The sequence below is a fragment of the Nematolebias whitei genome, chromosome 22 (assembly GCF_014905685.2).
Source record: "Nematolebias whitei isolate Nwh7 chromosome 22, NemWhi1, whole genome shotgun sequence".
NCBI lineage: Eukaryota > Metazoa > Chordata > Actinopteri > Cyprinodontiformes > Rivulidae > Nematolebias > Nematolebias whitei.
The window spans coordinates 18,387,289-18,409,844 of NC_056519.1; the positions used below are offsets into that span (position 1 = coordinate 18,387,289).

Genomic DNA, 22,556 nt, shown 5'->3' on the forward strand with positions numbered 1-22,556 from the left:
GATTATGAGTATTTTCAGGCAAACTGTCCAAAAAGTAAACACAATCCTTGATTGAATCTTGCAGCTGAGTTTCATTTCACTCCCCTCCTCTCTCGTCTGCCCTGACCGTGTTTCCCATTCCGGCAGAACAAACATGGTCACCGCTGTGGGTATCAGCTCAATCTTTTCTTTCCACGCTGCGCGAGTCAAACTCACCTCCTGCTGCAGCACGGCTGAGATCGCTGCGTGTTTCCTTTCATGTGCACCACACTCGACTCTGAGCACATGAAAGGATGGGAATAAAGGAAGCATGCCTCTGATTAAAGACACCCCCCCCCCCCCCCCCCCCTTGTGACCCCACCTGACCGTGGCAACGCTCCAGATCTGCTGATGAGGATGTCTCTTTCTGCAGGCCAATGTTGGCTTTATAAACATTTTCCTCGTCAAGTGCTAGCCTCTAATTCACCTGGCAGCTCACTCAGCATTATATAAGACATCAGAGCGTTGTTGTTTTGTTTGTTTTTTTCAGCAGAAGCTGGAACCCAGAACGATCGGGCAGAACCGTCGCTCCATCAAATTGTGATACTAGTCAGTCTCTTAATGAACCACTTCAGTCAGTTATTTTACAAACCAGCTTCATCTGGCATTGGAGCTGAAATCCAGCTCCAAGGTTGAAATGTTTACATGGTTTTCATTGCTTCTTTGCTAGCGTCTGTTTAAAGTCTCTGCTATCCTGCCGTTCTATGCAGTATTGAATAAAGAATGAGTTTTATAAGCTGGTTGTTTAACATTATTATTTAAGTATAAGCTGCAAAAAGAGAAATACAGCTGTTTGGAGGTTAAATAAGAATGTTGCTGTTGCAGAAAACGGTACCAAGATGGCTAATAACCAATTTATAGATACCGACGATGGTCAGTCAGGTCATCTGGACAGTTTCTTTTTTTGTTGAGAGTTTCACCCTCCATCCGAAGGGTTTCATCAGGCTGAGAAGTCACAAACAAACTGTTTTACCCAGTACACTCCTACAGTGGACCAATCAGTTAGCTGATGATAAGATGGTTTCTGGAGGCCGTCCTCTTCCCCGTCGACTCCTCCCATGCAGGCAGCCACAGCCAAAGTGGTTCAAGACATCAAAGTTCATGCTCAATCATCCAGGTACAAAATCCAACAATGGTCAGTCAGGTCATCTGGATAATATTAGTTGTAGATATTTATAATGCAGTGATAAAGTACAATGTCATATGCTAAATAAATAGGTTTACAAATTCTTATTGTGTTTACAAGGTAGTAACTTAGTCTGAAATGTTTAATATAACAACTCTAGATGATAAATATAGGTGAACAGATTTGGCAAGAAACAGGTCAGTTTTGTCTCTCTGTTACCCTTAATTAATGCATAATAAACAGTTATTAATGATTTATAAAGTGTTTGTAGAGGAATTTATAATGTATCTATAAGCTATTTATTAGCACATATAAGGGAAGCCTTATTGTAAAGTGGTACCCAGAAAACTCAGAAAGAGGCGGATGTTTGCAGCAAGTTTTAAGGTACATGGCAACTATAACTGTGATATAAAGAAGTCCTTTTTTTAATCTTTACTGATCTGTAAATGATCATGCTGATTTTGAAAAGACCTATAAATAATCCTACTGACCTGGGTTGGATTGGATTATATTATCCCCCAAATATCTGCTCTTATTTTGTGTAAAAACTAATATGAAACCACATGGAATACCAGAAGGATCTCTGAACACCTGGAGCAAGAACATTATGTCGGGTTTTTGAGCTGCTCTTATCTGTTTGAACAAGGAAGCTGCTGGGGTCATTTAGAGGTGAGACTTCAGGTTTTGATCAGATTGATTGTTGACTTGCTGAGCTCACTACGAAGGGCGAGGTCCAGAGTTGGAGTTACAGAGCCGTGTGGTTACAGATCCAAATCCCTCTTTGTCTGCTCTCAGTCTTCTTCTTCTTCTTCTCTGCTTGAAAGCACATGAAAAAAAAAAAAACTTAAAAAGTTTACGTATGAATTGGATTCATATCTTGGATCATAAATTATGTTGAATAATACAAATGAATAGAGATCAACAGGTCAGTGGCTGATTGTCTTTAAATCAGAAAATCAAAAGTTTAATCTTATTCTATCAATGTTCAGCCCCCTGTTGCATAATCCGTGTCTTATTTGCAGATTTTCAGAAAATTATGCACCTTTCTGTTTGCCTCTAGGAATCCACATGGTTGTTACTGTGACATTTGCCACCTGCTCTCATATCTTTAAAGACCAATTGCACCCTTCCCCTGTAGTAACACACACTAAAACTGCCTTAAAACGATTCAATGAACACATTAGAGTCTGAGATGTTCACCTGGCCTCTAATCTGTCCATTTTCTAATCTGAGGGAATCAAACTGTCTCACAGATTAGATCTTGAAGCAGATGCTACGTAGGGAAGCTGTTTAGCAGATTTATTCTATAACTACATGAATCGACAAGACTGCGACAGACTCTTCTTCCAAAATACAGTGTGATATCTGAGGTGTGGAGCTGAGCAGTCCTTAATCCTCTGTGTGGGAGTCAGAGCTGACAGGTGGATACCAGAGGTTTCCTGACAAGGCAGAAACAGAACACGTACAACATTAGTTTCACTAAAACCTTCCAGAAACTCGATTCCATTTTCTATGTAACCTGGTGTGTACAGGGCAAGAAGCTGCCATAGAGTGAACAGAAGACCAGACGAATAGTTGGTCCTTCAAAAGATGTGGAGAATAAATGAGCCAGAATACTACAAACTGTTCTTGACCACATAAGACACAACAGGCAAAAGGATAGAGATGCTTGCAGAGCATGGGTTCTCAAGAAAAGAACACATTTTTCTTTTTTCTCCTGATCCCTTAAGAAACGATGGTAGGAAGAGAAGTTTCACACTGATGGTCTGCTTTGATATGTTTGAGTTGGTGTGAGTCGTCCTTAAGGGAAGGACTTGAAGGACATGTCAGGTGTCTTGTTGTGTCTGGATAGTGCAGGAGAAGGATGGATGACTTGGGGCTTCATGTGCAGTAATGGGACTATTGGTCTGAACCCAGAGACAAAGCTTTCAAACTGCTGGTCTATTTGATCTAACCCTGACCGTATGGATCTAAGATTGTGACCTTCTGACTATCATGCTTACAGTAAGGTCAACCCCAAGTTAGCAGTCTGAGAAGGACGACAGAAAAAGTAAGTGATCTTTATTTACAGGTGCAGCAAATTTGGTGCTGGAAGGGAAACGAGGACAAGGTGAGCATCTTGGTTCACTCATAGATATTGAAGCAATGGTTTTCAAACAGTAGATTATTTCTTACTGTTATATTTGTAGAAGAAGCCGAGGAGGAGACAGAGATGAGATCTTGGGTTTTCAAGGGAGGAGATGAAGATCCAAGCAGAGGTAACGGTGGAGTGAGGAGCAGGTTGATTCAGGCTGAGGTATTTGTGGTTTGCTAGTTGAAGGGACACTGTTGATCCATAGGAGCACCACGAAGAAACAAGGAGGTCTTAGGAAAGACTCGAATGAACAAGACATGGGAGTCCCTGGAGAAGATCACAGGTGGTTAGTACTAGCTGTTAGTCGGCTGTCCATGTATTCATTCATTCAATCTTTATTTATATAGGTTAATCCCATTGAGTCTCGGGGACTCAGTTACAAGAGAGACCTGATTACCAAATGGTTTATGTCCCAGCATTGGAAGAGTGTGCGGCAGGAGCTTTCATACACCAGCGGAGCAGTCCTTCTCAATCAGCAGCAGGCGGTGTGAGTTGGTTGATTGGTGCAACTGTGTGAGTGTGACAGAGAAAACCCAGGAATCCTACACCGAGACTCAATCAAAACTTCTGGAGACGACCTTGCAAATGCTGTTCACCAACTAGTCACCAACATCCAGAGCATTGTGAGATGCTACCTTTGGAGAAATGGTGAGGAGCTTTGTCCCCCAGGGGGAGTTTAGAGCAGAGTTTTTGCTCCTCTGCATGGAACAAGAGCCAGCTGAGGTGATTCAGAGGTTTGACCACATTGATGAGGTCCCAAGGAAGCCCTTAAACTTGGATGGATGGATTTCACAGTTGGCGCTATTTGTATCATGTTTCTCATTTTTCTTGCTGTCAACTTGATCTGAATTTATCATTAAATGGTTGTTAATATCTAACATCTTGTTCTGTTTCGTACTCAGGATTGTTTTGGCGCATTGTTTTGTACTATTAGTGCTTGGTGTATTCTTAGTTCATATCTTGGATCTTTCTACCGTTTTTCTTTACAATTTGTATGTTTGTTGGGTGTAACTGGGACCCTATGTACATAGTTTCGTTCCACCTCATGCACCACGTGTGATGTGAATGACAATAAAGAACCTTGGATGCTTGAAGGATCTGGTGGATCCAAATGAGTGTGACACTCTCAGATAAAACATTTTTTTTTGTTTTAGTAGAGGAACATTTGTTTCAGAGGCTGAGGGGGTTCATGTGTTCACTATTGGAGGCTGTCTGCAACAATGGAGAGCATATTTCACTGTGTTTGATGACTCACTGTTCTGTCGTACTGAGGACTCGCCTTCTTCTGGCACAAACTGGAGATAAAGCTCAAAATTGATTGGCTCTCACTCGTCGCATCATTTTTAGGGCAACTCAGAAGAAGTCACTTCTCCATTTTTTTTTTTTAAATGGGGATGAAGTTTAGCCGGATTGATTTGAACGGGCAGGAAGGATTTTTCGCACCTCACTGCAGTCTTCCTCTGGATGTTGAATCTAATCAAGAGTCTATTAACCTGGACTGATCTGGACTTTAACCTTAATAAATCCGTCTGGCTGAGGAACGCTTCAGAGCGAGATCTTTTTTTATTTTAATGCAATTTTCTCATGACGTGCATCTGATTTGTAATATATGAAGGGGTAGGTTAGGTAATTAAACAAATAAATAAAATAAATGCAATGACTTATAGCAATGTTTTTGTTTTCTCTTGCCTGCTGCCTTCCTTAGGCCATAGCGATCTACATTGCGCAATGACTTGGCAATTGTTTTTACGCCCTTCCTGACGCAACCACAGACCACCGAGCTACCATAGCTATGTGGAGCAGGGCGCTGCTGCTTGGTGTGCCTGGGGGAGCAGGTGGTGGGGGTTAAGGGCCTTACTCAAGGGTCCAGAGTGGGACAATAGAGGGTGGAGGCAGGTGTGGGTGCTTCATTTTCCCACCCACATTTTGATGTTGGCCCAGGGAGTCAAACCAGTGACCTTTCAATCACAGGCTTGCCTTCTCTAACCTCTTCACCACCACTCCCCCATACATATAGCAAATATGAAAACTTATTTCTCATCTTTAATAATTTAAAATTGAGCCGAAATGTTAAAAGACCTGTAGCGATGAGCCTGTGGACAAAATGTCCTTGAGTTTATGTCCTGATTTATAGCAAACACGCACTTTGAGGATCTTTTTATTCAGATAAGTTCAGCTCGCCTCGTATCAACGTTTCAACAAATTGAATTTAGAGAATTAAGCCGCAATATGCGGAAAATTGATCAGATGTTATCGAGATACTCAAAGAGAAAATGCCCCGCAAACCTTGTCGCTTTACTTTTTAATCTCCTCCCGCCGAGAGTCGCTGCGAGATCATTTGTTTCCTGCAGCGATAGATCCGTATCTGCAAACTCATCTCTTGAGGAGGCTGCTTGGTATTTCTCAAGTGGACAGAAACTCCTCTGGTTCTCCTCGTGCATGATTCTACAATAACACATCCTTTTCTCAAAGTACTGTATAGTATAGTATAGTATAGTACAATATAGTGTAGTATATAGGACACTTCTGACAAAACACAATCCTGGTTATTTGGGTTTTAACCTGAAAATGTGCAGAGATTTTCAAGGGATTAGCTGTTTTCACTCACTGCTGTTCTTTCCTCGCTCCAGCTTTTGTGTTTCTGCAAAGCGAGTGTGTGTGTTTGTTATGTAAGACCTCCACCCATCTGGGTATCAAGGGCCAAATTAGTAAAATGAAGTGAAATGTTCATACCTTAAGCTCCAGGAAAGCGAAGCATGTCAGAGTGTTTTTATTTCCTGTGTGAGAGCTGAGATTTATAAGGATTTTTGCAACAGATTTTTACAAAACAGAAATGCTTTCACTTCAGAAAAGGCAAAATACTTACTTTTTTCAAATCAGCTGAAAGAATGCTGGAATTCGTCACCAAATAAAACAAGAGCACACAAACAGAAAGTGTTTTGTGCATGCAGAGGTTGAGAGAGTGTGTGTCTCATTAAAGGATGGGTCTATCTGCAGCTTCTGCAGCAGCTGTGTGTGTGTGTTGTGAATAATGAGGTGTGGAGCTGGCAGTGAATTAATCTTTCAAACAGCTGAAAGCTACTTTAATGGTGCTTTTTTTGGTTTCGTACCAAGATTCTCTGACCTTAAAAGAGAAAAGCTTAAAAAGAGTTTGTGTTTCAGGAAAACAAGTCAAAAACAAACGGATGAATTACCATTCTGCACTTTTTAAGCCGTCCTGCAGATATTTTAGACTTTTGTGTGTTCCCTTATTTTAGTAACAACAAAAGTTAAATTATGTGATCTGGACCAGTTCCTTTAAGTGAGAAATGTTTCGATCGCCCCGTTGCTCACTGGAAACTGGTCCAGGTGACTAAGGTGGAAAGATTTTTTGAACATTTTCTAATTGCGATTTTTTTTTTTAACCTCAATAATGCGATTGCAATTTAATATGCATTTATTTTTCAATGTCTTCTTCTCGTGCATTTTTCAACAAACGCAAGCAATAAATCTCATCTGTAAAAAACTCCACAGTTTTCAGCTCCACTGCAACTCTGTTTCTGCATTTGTTGTAAAGCTCCGGGATAGCAATTTGGCTAATATGTATGCGCGAGGGCATCCTGTACCACTTATCCACTGTGTGTACCAAAGCTGTAAACCCACTATATTAATGGCCATCATATCTTTCGCTATGAACTCTGTTATTGCTCGAGTTAAGAGAATGACGTGTGGATGTAGACTAGCCACGTATGCATATGGGTTTGGTTCGTTTTGCATCGCAGAGTTCGTTTGTTTGGTGCTTTTATGCCGCACGAGAAGTATTCAGCTAAGTTAGCGTTATTGCTAGCGGCAGGAGACCTCATGTCCCACTGTGGCGTGCAGCAGTTCGATTTGTTTAAATAAGAGTGATGTACTGCCTTGCTTATAATTTGTGTGCAGTTAGTACACGTAATGTGTTTTTCTCATTATTTTGATTGGAAATATTTCTATTTCATGTTTTAAAAAGGTAGTTTTGACTTTGCTCCTAAATCGTATCGTATCACTTAAATAATTAAGAGTAAAAATGCTTAAAACTGTTAAATGCATTTAACGTTAAACACTTGTTTTGGATGTTTTTAAAAACATAGTTCAACTAATTTACAGTTAAAAAGGTTGTGCAAAAATAGTGTGAAAAGCGATCCGGTCTCCTGTGGTCATTGTCTTTTACTGTTTTCCTTCTTTAAGGGGTAACATATCGCTCGAGTTGTTTCCACATGCTGTTTCAAATTGTGTTCGTACGGAGTAAAACCTTCAAACAGTTCGGTCAGTGATCCCTGTCGGCTGGTACTTTGCTTACTTGAAGTTGAAGCACTGGTCGTTGGTATTCTAGTCATGCAACTATCATAAATGGCTTTATGGTGTTTTTTATGTGCTGATAAAGATTTGTGGTGTTACCTCGAGAGGGAGCAACAGCAGCAAGGCAGGTTCTGCACAATACATGTCATTGTGCAGCGTCTTCTTTTTTATAGCCAAAATAATTCCAAACAACGGACGTGCTGCTCCTCTTTGGTACCAAACTTTCAGATGTATCAGCTTCTGTCGAGCCTGACGCCATTGTGCAACCAGTTAAAGCGCAGTGTTGACTTCTCCCGCTCCCTGCTCTACTTTGTTCCGCTCACTCGCAAATCACGTAACCAGATCACATGACCAGTCAAATCGCAGCCTTTGTGATTAGAAAATCTTGTTTTAGCATATCACGATATTATTGCAAATGCAATTAATTGTTCAGGATTTAACCTTTTTTGTTGTGATCCACCTGGATGATTGAGCTTAATAAACCTAAAGCTTATCTGAAAACAACAATTATTTTCATTTCTCGTTTTTATTTTGCTGAAATGTTTTTTTTTTTTTTAAAAAGAAGCCAAAATATGTTCTAAAATACAACTTGAGCTTCTTAAAAATTAACTTATCAATTGTTGGAAACCTGTTCAAAACCATTAAATTATGTGTTTTTTTTTTTTAGCGATATACCTTTTTTTTTGTTTTTTGACTATAAGGAGCATTAAGCGAAACAAAACAGTCGGATAAGTCAAACTTTATTCAAGTCATTCACAATAACCACATAAAATCTAAGCACAACCAGAACTAATACATAAGGTGCACCTGATTATATGACTCACTGTGGATTTTTGAGAAAATTAAAGGATTTTAAGTGCAACTTATAGTCTGAATGTCAAAGAAAATCTACAAATGCTTTAACTCCATCAAAACACAAAATGTGAACAATTCTGCTTGAACTGAACAATGAATGATCAATTTAACCAACGAAAGGCCCTGAGTCCAAAAGAATGCATAATGTTTTTCATGCCAGGTTTAGACTAACACAATATTAACGATCAGACAAAAGTGGCCCATATCTGATTTATTTTTTATTCTTTTATTTTTTACAACAGTCTGAATGTCACAAATCAGATGTTTTGAAAATCCAGCCCAGATCAGTTTCATGTGTGGGACTAAATCATGGCTAATGTTTTTTTTGAAGGGATGCAGTCGCAGCAAAATCATAAACTCAGGACAAAACAAACATGGCATATAATAATCAAGGTGGCATTTCAGAACTGACCCGCACCCTCTGACATGTTTATCATCTATATTTACACAGAGTGTTGAATTTGTGTATGTGGGTCAATTTAGGGTTGCAGATTAATCACGCTGGAGTTTAATCTTCTTGTCAGAGGTCACCACAGGGAGTCATCTTGGACAGGCTCGCATGTTTGTATTGGTGAAAGTGTTATTTGTTGGATGCCCTTCGTGACAACCCTCACCATTTACCTGGGCTTGGGACCAGCATAAGAAATATACTGGCTTGTGCTCCTTGGTGGCTGGTTTCACTCTGGAGTCTGATGGCTGTCCAATTTAAATGATTATATGAATCTTAAGATCTGCAGTTGGGATGTAGCCAGATATCATCTTATGCTGAGAAAAGACAGTTTATTTGAGTTTGAGTAAAATATTTAAAGTAACGCTGTGCACAATTCTCATGCAACGTTACAAGATGTGTTTGACTTAGGGATGCACGATATTATCGGCATGGTATCGGTATTGGCTGATATTAGCGATAAAGGTAAATATCGGACATCGGCCATTCCACTAAAATAACTAACCGATATAAAAGGCACTGTTTATATATTACATATAAATATATATATAAAAGGCGCTGTTTTTGCATGACTGTTCGAGTGTTGTCATTGTGTTAGAGAGAGTACATGTCATGAATAAATTTGACATTAAACATAATCTACATTGAAGTGTTGCCTCATTTTCAGCCCCTTTTTGACATCTGCATTTGGTAGCAGGCCAAATAGACAAAGACCATGCAGAATAATGTAGTATTTTAGTTCCACAGCAGAGAAAGCTGTGTAGTCTCTGTAAGTAGATCTAGAGAAAAAAATATTGGTATTGGTTATCGGATATCAGCCACAAAGCCAATATTGTGCATCTCTATTTTGACTCAAAGAGACACTGGTAAAACAGTAGCAGACTTTACTTTTGTGCTTTTTGAGGCATTTGTGCATTAAAATCCAGGTTTCTTTTTTTACTTTGCAGCAATAAATAAATATATAATTAAGTAGAACTTGGCAGCTTTTTCTTAGGATGAAGGTTCTTCAAGAAACTGGCAGCAGGTGTGAATCTGAGCTGATTGCTCCTCGTTCCTCCTGTGGATGTCTGACTCCAACTGACTCCCATTAGGGGTCCAGCTATGGTCCATCACGAGTCGCTCGCGTTCTCTGTGCATGAATGATTAAAAAAAAAACATCTGTCTTCCTGGATTCTGGGACTCACTTTTAAGCACGGAGTCTAGATTTTGCTGACCCTGATTACAGGAAGCTTCAGCTTTCAGTGTTTGTTGCGAATTTGCATCAGCAATCGTACATTTTTTGTGATCTGCACTTGTTTGAGAAGGATGCCTCTGAAGAGCGATTAAAATTTAAGCCCTTCCAGCTGCAAAAACAAACTCCTAATCTGATGCGACAAAGGAGTTAGGCTCACCTCATTAAAAACAAGGTGTTCATATATTCACCCTCTCAGTATATAAATATTGCATCAAACCACCTAAAATTGAAACAATTCAAAAAGGTTATCATAATAAGTTTGATTTGGAGTGGATGTTTTTCTCAAAACTGTATATTTTAGAGTAATGTAGAAGGAGTTTCGTTTTAATGTCCTCTGGTTTGAGTAAATGATAGAAAATTACACATCATGTGGTGAAAGCGGCTCCTCATCATGACTGCTCGCTGCTTTATTTACCCACTTTGGGTTTGCTGTGACCCCAGAACTGCGTCGCTGTACGTGGGTTTCACAGACTGCGTAGCGAGCTAAGCTGCATCTACCGCAGTCTTGGTTTGCTCCGTGTATATTTATGGATGATCTCTGTATATCTGATGCCAAACAAGTGGATGAGGTCAGTTGCACGACACACCAGACAGCCAGGCTTCCTGTTCATTTCTGCAGCTGAAAAATGACCACAAATGTAGAAAAAAACCAGCTTTTTTTTTCAGCCGGCAGCTTCTCCGACTGAGCAGGCTTCCTAATTGGATTGTGTTACATAAGCTGGAGTTCCCCGTCACACTCAGCAACACAACACAGTGAGTGTGCATACAGACTTTTAGAGCTGTGTGCTCCTTAAAGCCTAAATGGAAGAAAGAAGATTGTAAAATGTGTGTTTTGGGGAAAGCAACTGTCCTAAATAAGTTTTTTTTTTTTAAAGTTTGTTGTTTTTAAGTCACCCTGTGTTAATTTGAAGCTCTGACTCCCTCCATGAGCAGTGGAAAATTTTATTTCCAGCAGCAAGCACATTTCACAAATGCCCACTACCAATCAGTGCTTTATGCACATTTTGTGACCACGAACGTTAAGGTAATATTCAACTTTTAAAGCCGTACGTAAATGTTTCATTATGCTGAGTAATTTGATAAACATAAAAGTTAAAAGGATCTCATTGCAATCATAAATTTAAAACAGAACAAAATCAGATTTCAAGCCTATATTTGTACTAAAATGTATATATTTTTTCTTAATCTCTGGATGAAGAAGCCTTAAGCTTTTACAATCAGAATGTTGTAACATCAGATATACTGTATTTGCCGGCGTATAAGTCGCACCATTTTGCAAAAATTTGTAAGTCATGCAAGGGCAGCACGGTGGCACAACTGGTAGAGCTGCTGCCTCTCAGCGAGCAGGTCCCTGGTTCAAACCCCGGTCCAGGGGCCTTTCTGGGTGGAGTTTGCATGTTCTCTCCGTGCATGCGTGGGTTTTCTCCGGGTACTCCGGTTTCCTCCCACAGACCAAAAACATGCATGTTAGGCTGATTGGTAACTCTAAATTGTCCCTAGGTGTGAGTGAGAGAGTGAATGGTTGTTTGTCTCGTTTGTCTCTATGTGGCCCTGTGATGGACTTGCGACCCGTCCAGGGTGTACCCCACCCCTCGCACAGTGATTGCTGGACATGGGCACCAGCGACCCCCGTGACCCAAAAATGGAATAAGCGGGTAAAGAAAATGGATGGATGGATGGATGTAAGTCATGCAACTTATTCACTGAAGCAATTAATATACGTTTCCCTCCCATATTTATAACCCAATTTTTTGGCTGAGATCTGACAATTTCATTCATTCTGACATGAAAAACCATTTGCAGCTGCTAGAGGGCCCTCGAGCATTATGGCAAGCCAAGTGTCTCATTAATAGGTAAAAGTGGCTATTAATGAGACACTTGGCTTGCCATAGAGGCCACCTTCATATTTGTTTTTTTTCCCTCATATTTATTACACAATTTTTGGGTGAGCTCTGACGATTTCATTCATTCTGACATAGAAAATATTAAACATTAGCATTTTGAGCCACTAGATGGCCCTCGACTAATGTGGCAAGCCAAGTGTCTCATTAATAGGTAAAAGTGGCTATTAATGAGGCACTTGGCTTGGCATACCAAGTCACCTTCGTCTCTCATTTATTAAGGAAAAGTTCAACTGAGACACACATTTGCTATAATGTCGAGCAAAGAAATAATTGTTTTTAAGTGTTGATCTTGTTAAATTCTTGTTAAAGTCCTCCCGTACATGCTCACGCAGCTGCAATTTGGCAGCCAATCAATTTTTGGCACAACACCAGCCCACGTTTTTGGGGGGTCAGCAGTGACGTATAACAAACGCAAGATGCGACTTATACGGTGAAGTGACTTATTTATGTTTTCCACTTTATTAGACATTTTTGGACTGATGCAACTTATATGGCGGTGCAACGTGTACGGCGGTAAGTACGGTAGTCAAACGGGAAGGTTTTACTCTTGTCAGTTACCTCATGGAGACTAAGATCTGATCTGTTTTTACCACATTCTGTGATGCAGTTTGAGTTAAAGTCAATGTGTCCCCTCACTGATACAGAAACTGCATCTAAATATCTCTAGAATATTTCTGTTATATAAATATTGCTCTTTTCTTTATCATCTTGGACTCAAAGTCGTAAACAAAATCACCTTTTTAAGGTAACCTATACTTTAAAAACTAAATCTTTAGGGCTGATTTCTTTATCTCACTTATTGCTTTCTGACCAGAATAATTAAAGCTCCTGCATTGTTTTGTACAGAAATGTGGACATAACAGCTTTCTGTTGGGTAATTTTATAAACGGAAATCTTTTTTTGACCACAGAACTACTGGGTAGACTAAAACTGAAATTTTCAACCCTAAAAAATAAAATCTTGCCAGCTATTTAGCACGATGGTGGTAGTAAGATGATGTGGGATTGTTTATTAATTCAGTGCTGGAGCTTCACAAAAATATGAAAATCTTAAATATGCATTTCACAAAAGCTTTCCAAAAGCTGGTTGTTGACTATTTAAAAGCATATTTTATATAAACCCTCACTATCCTCCATGTTTTAAATGCAAAATAATTTTCTCAACCTCTGATTAAGTTCTTCAAAAGTTTGTAAATCATGTCTTTTTATGTTTTATTAGCCATATACTTTGAGGGGCAGGGGGCCTCGTGTACAAAGGGTGTGTACGCCCTCTTTCAGGCAAAACCTCAGATGTATGAAGAATGAAATGACCATAGAAATGTGCACAGCCCCACACCAACTTCATGGCTGGTGTACACACGTTTCTATGGTTATTGGTCCATTGGCAACACTTGGAGGTGATACTGGGGAAACTGTTAATGATGTGAAAACTAGTATTGTACACACCGGACACACATGATGAGCAGGGCTTTAATGGACTACTCGAGTAATCGACATGTCGATTCCTGGGACATTTATCGAGTTTTTGAATTTCACGTCAAGTATTCGCAGTGACGTTATTGTGTCACGTGATCCGCACCGGGCTACTAGTAGAAGCTACCAAATGGATTCTTCCCAGCAGATGGACTGAGCGGATCAGGTCCAGTCTTGGCAAACAGGTCGAAATGCATCAATAGTCTGGAAATATTTCACTAAAGATGAATCTTCTGGTTCAACTACCATAAGGAAACAGAAAATTAATCAAGCTCCTGACTGGTTGGAGCTTGTTGCGAACCGGTGTTATACCATTTTCTGTGACCACCGCATATTGTGACCATAGGGGGTGGTGTTGCATGCACTGTTGCAGGTCACAAAATATGGTGTAACACTGGGTCCAATGACCGAACCAGAACCAGCTTCCTCTGACCTTGTTTCACAAACATATAGCAAAAAATATTAATCTCTAAACCCATAAAAAACTATAAACATATTAATCTCTAAAACTAAACCTAATGCACATCACTGCGGGCGGTGGTGCAGGGTTATTGTCTGCCCCACTGTTTTTAGTTTTGTTTTTGACGTGACGCACGTTTCTTTCACTTTTGCTGCTTAATAATAATAATAATAATAATAATAATAATAATAATAATAATAATAACTAATAGTTTTGGTTTTCCTGTGACTTATTTGCAGTATGATAAATTGTAGAAGCATAATATACTCTCCCAATGTTTTGTTGGTCCTTTTTTTTGTATTATTTTGCGGTTTTATTTTTTCATCTTGAGATCGTATGACGTCATCAACTACTCGACTTCTACTCAAGTTTTATTTTGATAATGTGGAGTTTAAAAATTTATGTAGACATTCAACCCCTAATGATGAGCAATTAATACATCCACATGTATCCAATTAGATGAGTGGATATAAAAACATGCACAGAGTGGTGCAGAAAGCAGCAATGGCTTTAGTCTTATTAGAGGAAAGCAAATGTTGAAATATGCAGAGAGCGTTCATTTAGAGATAGAGAGGATTTTCAGGCCCGTGATAACAACTGGCGTATCAGCCGTTTTATTCTTCCAAGGCCAATCCTGTTGAAACTGTGCTTGAAACTGCGGCTAGCCTTAGAGCAAGACACAGCGAGGAGCCATGCGCTGCCCGTGCACATACAGCTGCTGACCACACTGGAGTTCCTATCAACAGGGATGTTCAAGAGGGAGCTGGCAGACCGATCAGGACTGTGCAAGTCCACCCTGAGCTGAGGCATGCCAGCTGTGTGGGATAGAATTATCCGTATGTCAACCAGGTGTATCAAATTCCCTACAATGCAGTTGAACAGGCCAACATTAAAGAGCAATTTGCAGCGACAGCCAGTTTTCCTAATGTAATTGGAGCTATCGACTGCACACACATTGCTACAAAAGCACCATCACAGGATGAATATGTTCATGTTAACAGGAAGCATTTCCATTTAATCAATGTGCAAATTATATGTGACGTGCAACAGCAACGATGTGGCAAGGTGGCCTGGTTCAACGTACGATACATTCATTCTAATGAACAGCATGGTTGGATACAGACTATAAGCTGGCACAGTGCGGGATGGGTGGCTTCTTGGTGAGTAAATCCATTTAATCATCTAATATTAATCCCTCTGATGTGTATGGAGCCTGTGCAACCTCACATTTCATCCTGTCTTCTCCGTATCGGTGGTTCAATTGAGTGACTTCTGTTTTTTGCTGGTGAAACTACAGTTTAGAGCGTTCTACCAAGTCCCTGATTATCTCTGTGTGCATAGTAGTTATGTCAATGAACACATGCATAAAGTGCAAAATGCCTCAGTCTTTCTCCGGTGCACTGCTGCATTCATTTACAATACCAGTGTAGCCAAAGTGGCAATGTGCGTCCTCCACTTCACATCCACCTTGATGTCTGACCATTTTATCTTAGTTCCTGCGGGTGTGCGCTGCTCTGACCCCACAGCATTTACAGCTTCGCACACATTGTCCCATGCACTCCCCTTGGGCTTGGTGCTAATGCCAGAAGGCAGTATGTTTTTACGAGATGGTACTTCATTTAGAAACGTCTCCAACTCAAATTCCGTGCAGTTTCTATTGCCCCCGCATGTAGACATGCTTTAAGATGGTGCAAAGAGGAGATTCCTCAGGTAGGGCATATTTAAATTTATTTTGCGTATAGAGGCATGTCAAGGGAGGAGTTGGATATTCCCTACATGTGTGCTCAATTCCACATTGATTGGGTTGTACAAAGGGAATGTGCCTGGAAATGTGCCTGGATTCATGCTTGTGCACAGTTTCATAAACCTGGACTTATCTGTGTGCACTGTTTTCTTGATGTAAGTGTGTGCCATGTTTCAGTAGGAAATCCACACAAGTCTTAAGGCCCCAGGATTGGTAAACTCAAGGTCTTAGGTCTTTAATAAAAACATTTGGTGAAGTATTTGAACATATTTTGGACTATATTTGCATTTCTGGACCTACATTGATTTTAGAGAACATGTGATGCAGAAAACACATTTTGTCTTGTTCCAGGACGCAGCTGCCTCAGATATGTTTTTGTGTTTGTTTCAGTTTCTTCATGTAGAAAGACTCCATGTGCTAAAAAGACTGTAAATCTCTTGAGGGTTGGACTGTTTTTGTTCTTTTCCCTGAATCCTTGATCTTGTCGATGGAGGTTTAGCACAATCTATTCATCTAACAAGTCAAACATTTGAACATCACTGAGCCATCAATTCTTTAGTAGCTCTGCGTTTTTTTTATGTCGTCTTTGAAATCCGTTCATTAGTCTGAACGAGAAGCCACCAGCCTTCCAGCTACGCTCTGCTCAGAGAACCACACTTCCTGCTTCATCTCATAAGAAGCTATCACACAGCTAATTTTAGTTTGACGTGTTGTGCATAAATCAGATGAAAACTCAAGTATGCTCAAATCAGTAATTAGTAATATCCTGCTTGTATTGAGCTTTTGCTTTATTTAACTTGTTTAATTAATTATTGCTGTTTTATTGCAACTATTTGGTTGAAAAGTTTGGAAAGCAAATATGGACGATTATTTTATGCAAGTTTTTATAATTCGAGGAAAATAGGAAACGTTTTTACCGATTTTCCATTTTTAAATCTTGACAACTGCAAGAAATACCAGTTGTTTTTTTTTCTTTTTAGCTGAGCAAGCCTCGAGCTTTTAGAGCTTTTCCACTGAAAACGTCTTCCTGCTGCTCCCGACAATAACACTCAGAGAGCAGAAGTGAATCAGAGCAGCAAAAAGTGGAGACTGAAGGAACTGAAAAAATTACCTGAATGGCGTCAGGAAGGTGCGTGGAAATCGAGATCCAGATGACATCTTTCTGTGGTCCATCAAAACAAATGGGTTACACATTTAAATGGAAAGGAACACTTTTATAATTTGATCACCTTCCTGTAGTTGTATCAAAACTCATCTTAAAAAAAATTGACTGAGATGAAGGTGTAAGAATCAGAATAAGCTTTATCTTCGTTGCACCTTTAGTACAGTACAGTGAGATTATGTTCGATAGACGGAGTGCACATTTCTACTGCTCCTGAGAGTGTGGCCCCTTATTCTTTAGATAGAAAAGGGGAAAAGGCCATGAGGACAGGATAGTGGTATTAAAAAAAAGATCTCTTCACACCTTGTCCCATCAGGACAGGATTTAAGACATCAAAAAACTCTTCCAGCAAGCACATTTATAAACACATTACATATACATTTGATGACAATACGGTGAGATTTGTCCATGAAGCACTTCCAGATAGCACCATAGTCCTGATAAGATGTTGGTGTCAGCTGGTACAGCTCTGATAAGCATTCACAGAAGTTCTCAGGGGCTGGAGTGGTGGTGGTGGGGGTGGGGGGGGGGGGTGCGGATAGAGCAGAGCCTTCCTTAGTTTACACATATCCCAGGAGAAATTTGATAAGTTGGCCTATTTCAAAGCCGAACGGAGGAGTCAGATTCAGATAAGCCACAGTTGTTGATTTTTTCCCAGGCAGACTGTATTTCTTGTCAGCCTTGAGTTCTGCTGGTACTTTTGATGATCCAAAATGTCCAGATTTGTGGGCATTCCACTGGTCCATGCTTATTAGCTCCCTCCAAGGTCGTCCCCAACATGCTGGCGAGTCCCAGAAGCCGCATGTGGCCTGCAATTCTCACAAATCGCTTCCATTTTATAGCTGAGCTTGTAAATCAGCTGATTTTGAGTACTCAAAGCACGAGCCAAACCTTCACACAGACTCGGCACTTTTGCCATGGCCAAAACTGCCGCTGCCGTATTCTTAAATAGCCGATAACATAGGTATCCGATGGTGCCATAAAGCAGAAACCCTGGTATTGTGATTCCAATTATATAAACATCTTCGGTGTCCTCCTGAGACAATACAGAAAGGCGCATCAATTTCCAGTCTCACCACGGATCCATGACATACCCTGCCTTGTGCATCTCAGCGGGGCATGAGGGTTCTCTAGGACCCTATCGCTTGGTTGAAATTTTTTTATCAATTACGTAAGTCCAGCTGACCAGATGCATGACAGTAGTTTATGATTCAGAAGATGTGTAAATAGAAGCTCCGTTACAGAGAGCAAAAAAGCAGGAAGGAGACAGGAGAGGGAAGAAAAGCATCCGTCTTGCTCGAGAGCGAGTGAGGAAAAAAATGTAAATGTATTAAAACAAAAGTTTTGATTAGTCAAAGTAGGGTTTCGTGGAAAGATTACCAACAGTCACCTGTTGAGCTATCTGAGGTTGTAAAAAATATATTTATTTCTGACCAGACTGACAAGCTAAAGGGTTTGTCGAACGTTGATACAGACTTCACAAAATGTAAGACATCTGTTCTCTCTGGTGTGGTTGTAAGATGTTTTTTTTTAATGGACATTAAACTGTAACAGGAACACCTGGTAAACCCTGATTGTACACCAAATTGTTTTTCCAAGGTGGTGCAAGAACAAAAAACAGTTTTGGTCACATAACTGCAACAATGACAATAAATATCTTGACGTCTTGTAAACTATGAATTAGCCTTGTGAGCTAAATGAATTGCTGATATCACTAAACAAGTCCAAATGTAAAATATTTATTATAGTTTAGCAAACAGTATTTAAAAAACTTTCTGTCACCATCAGTTTCATATTATGCAGTTATTTATATTGAATGCTGTTATCTGTAAGCATAAGCATTAGCAGAAAAAGCTAGCTTTAGCATTTCTAGTGCACCTTGAGACATTTCAGCTGCAGGCCCAATATCATAAAATGTGTGCTGCAATAAATGTTTAGTACAGAATTGACAGGATTATACAGGCGCATCAAGAAAAATTAGAATATCATGAAAAAGTTCTTGTTTTTGTCAATCATGTCAGAAAGTGAAACTCATTCATTACACAGAGAGTGAAATATTTCAAGCCTTTATTTCTTGTAATTTTGATGTTTATGGCTTACAGATAATGAAAAACCAAAACTCTTTTAAAAAAAATTAGAATATTGTGAAGAGGTTCAATATTATAAACTTGTGGTATCATACCCTAATCAGCTAATTAACTACCTGAGCTACAAACGTCACGTTCCTCAAGTCAGGGATGACCTCACAGTGTGGTGGAATTTCATAGCTGACACCATGTTGTCATTTCTGCAGGAGGTGCTGTGGAATTGCTGAAATGACCCATACTTTGTCCTTTACTAACTGCAGAAAGTTTTAACTGAATCTGTCAAGCTGTGTAAACAGAACAGAGATGAGAGAGGCTGCTGAACATCAGATGTCCATCAGCTGGGAGCTCAGGTTGCCATGGTGATATCAGTGTCCGATTTAGCCTGTAAGTTTTGCATCTGTAAATATCTAAAAGGGTTCCTGCATGTATTCATCTGGCACATGTTTCATTTTTTTATTTTTATGTGAGCGTACAGCTAAATTAACCCATAGCAACTGTAAAAACAATCAAAAATGGAGTTTCTACTTGTTATTTATAAGTTTATTGTACAGAAAGTGTAAATGTATGGCTTGGATGCTTCATTTTGCTACATTTTGGAGTAAAAAGAGATTAATTCTGCACCGTGGCAATAATCTTTTGACTTCCTCGTAGCTCTGAAAACTGCACCGTGCAACAGCAATCCTATCACTTCAGCATTTTACTATTATTTATCTGCAGGTTGTTTTGTTATTTTCACTGTTTCATAAGACTGTGCCAAAAAGCAAACAATTATCAATTGTCTAGGTTACAAATTACTATATTTTCAGACTATAAAGCACGCTTAAAATCCTTTAGTTTTCTCAGAAATTGACAGTGAGCCTTATATGAATTCTAGTTGTGTTCACTGACCTTGAACCAATTTTATGTGGTTATTGGGAATGAGTTGAATAAAGTTTGACTTATCGGACTGTTTTGTTTCGCTTAATGCGCCTTATAGTACGAAAAATATGGTAAATGTAAAATTTAGGTATTTAAGAAGATATGTTGCTATTTTTTCACAGTCATCTGTCATAATAGTGAACTTTATATGAGTGTGCTTGTCTGGGCTCTCATGTTTGATTTTGTACCATTAAAACGTTATTTAAGGGTGACTGAGTTTAATTTTATTTCATGAAAGAATTGTACAGCTCATGCATGAAGCAGAGCATCATAATACTGAGATTTTTCTCCACTTAAAAACTGTTTTAATGAATAGAAGACTTAATACAGTCCTGAGAACAGTTTTGTGGTTGTGTAATGTCCCAACAGTTTGATCAAAGCAATTTGAAACATTTTATTTCTAGTTTAAAACTTGTGTCAACCTGTGGAAAGAAGGCAAAATGTCCCTTTCAAACTTTTATTTTAGGCATTTTGCTTTGTAATGTCAACAGAATGCCTTTGTAGCACATCTTAAAACAGCCAGCGCTCTATTTCACATTTATCAAAAAAAAAAAAAAAAAACAGAAATGCACAAAAACGTAATGGGTTTTTCTTTTTTGCTCAAGCTTTGGCTCTCACCCACTCACTGCTTCTTTTTGAAAAATCTGAAATAAGTAAGTAAATAAATAAATAAATAAATAAATAAATAAGATGCTGGCACTCAGAAAAAAATGTGGACACATAATCCTGCAGAAGCAAAGTCACAGCATAACAATACTCTGCTGGCATCCCCTTGTTGTTATTTACCATTGAAGTCGCAGACTTTAAAAATAGAAAAAAGCCTCGGAAAGTTTTTGGCAAAGCTGTAGCCTTGGTGCAGGTGTTGTGGGGGAGGGGGGGAGATAAGAGGCTTCTAAGGGTTTATGCTTTTGTGACTAAATACTCCTTTTGGAGGTCTCTGAGTAATGGAACTATATATCTGTGTACTCCCCTGGCTGGGTGGTTGAGTTTATTCCACCTATGCAGCATCTTCGTCTGTTACATAACCTAGATGGTGTCCTTGACTCGTGTGAAATCAGGTGAATTCGCAGAGGCTCTTTTAACAAACAAACGTGCCAAAAGTGAGAAAGGACAAAAGAGAGTTTAATAACTACAGCTCCTGGATTTGATCCAGCACGTGGAGGAAATCCAGCAGATCAGCTGGACCACCTCTCTGCATCGTGACTCTGCAGGAAGAGAGATAAGATTGAATTTTCCTGCTATGAAAAGGAAGAAAAAAATACTTTTTCTTGTTCTTTTACTAAACGAGACATGGATTTATGGTTTAATAAAAAGACATCAAACAACAAAAGATGAAGTGGCTGCTCAAGCACTACTGTAGCGTCCCTTTAAGAGGCAAAAAGAAAGCAAGGCTTTGGGAAGAAAGGGTATTCAGACTCTGCAGTGAAATAAGATTATTCCCAATTGTTCCTCTCGGCTCGCCTAAGCTGTCCTGATTTACTTTCAAATCAAATCAGTCATTTTGCTGCCTCTTCGGGGTCCCTAAAGTAGAAAAGGCATCAGAGCTGGAGGCTTGATCCCACAGGCTGCAGCATTAAAGGTAGACGGAGTGTTGTACAATGCTTGCTAACACTTGATTAAAGAGGTTTGTTGTTGTTTTTCTCTGAGCCTCATTGACAGACAGGGACCTCATTAGACTCAAACTGCAAATGTGAAGACACGTCAGGCACAATTTTATCCATGCTGGGATAAATTCACATAGTAAATGTATTCCATGTACTTAGAACTAGTTTATGGTGTCTGTGGTTCACAACTGGGAAAAGTGGAGTGCTCCCTCTTGTAGGAGCTGACTCTTTAGCTTAAGCAGAGAAATTCAAGTATCTGTTAGTCTTGTTTGTGAGTAATGATAGGTTGGAGCGGACACTAGATCGATGGATTAGGGCCTAATTTGCATGAATGAGGGTGTTGACCTGGTCTGTAATGGTGAAGAAGGAGCTAATCCAGAGCAAGGCTGGGGTGCTCGGTCATTCCAGGAGAGCGAGGAGTCCACTGGTCCTCTCCATTGAAAGGAATGTTAAGGCATCTGGTTTTCCAGGTACTTCTCAATGGGAGAAGGCTTCAAAGTGTTGCCAGACATACGATAATGTTTGTATCATTGATCACCATTTTTTTTTTTTTGTCGCTACGTTATACTTTAAATAGTTGGAGAGCCCAAATACCAGTATATGGTCGTCTTGACAATTCAAGCATAACAAAGCTTTTATTATTCATGCAAACATCCACATACAGTATGCATACTCACTCCCTCCTGAGTGTATGTTTCCCAGCATTCAGACCCCACCCCACAAATATACACCCACATGCCCCTCAGGAAAGTGCATGCATCCCTCAGCTCCACCAACGCCAAATACAGTGCACCCTCAGTCTGCACCTATGAGAGTTCTGGTAAAATTTGTTTCAAAGCAAAAGTACAGTCATCATTTCTTATCTGGCAACCTGGAGGCCAGAAGAGAAACCTAAAACACACTGGAGGGAGTTTATCAGAATCAGCTTTATTGTCATTGCACAGAAACACAACAAAATTACATTTTCAGTACAGCCCGTCCAAGAGAACAACATATTATACATATCATACATTATAAACTCTCTGTCCTGGGATGCATGGCCAATATCAGCTGAATAAAATCAGTCAACACATCTT

General features: G+C 39.6%; 1 protein-coding gene across 3 annotated transcripts in view; it reads left to right on the plus strand.

Annotated features, from left to right (window-relative positions):
* Window positions 1-22,556, plus strand: part of btbd11a (BTB (POZ) domain containing 11a) — a 246,949-nt gene that overhangs the window by 104,150 nt on the left and 120,243 nt on the right. The window contains exon 4 of one of the 3 annotated variants that reach the window (XM_037696008.1): window positions 21,866-21,892. The exons of the other annotated variants lie outside the window; for them this stretch is intronic. Within the exon in view, the coding sequence (XP_037551936.1) occupies window positions 21,866-21,892 (27 nt within the window). The remainder of the gene's footprint in view (window positions 1-21,865; window positions 21,893-22,556) is intronic. 3 annotated transcript variants of the gene reach the window in all.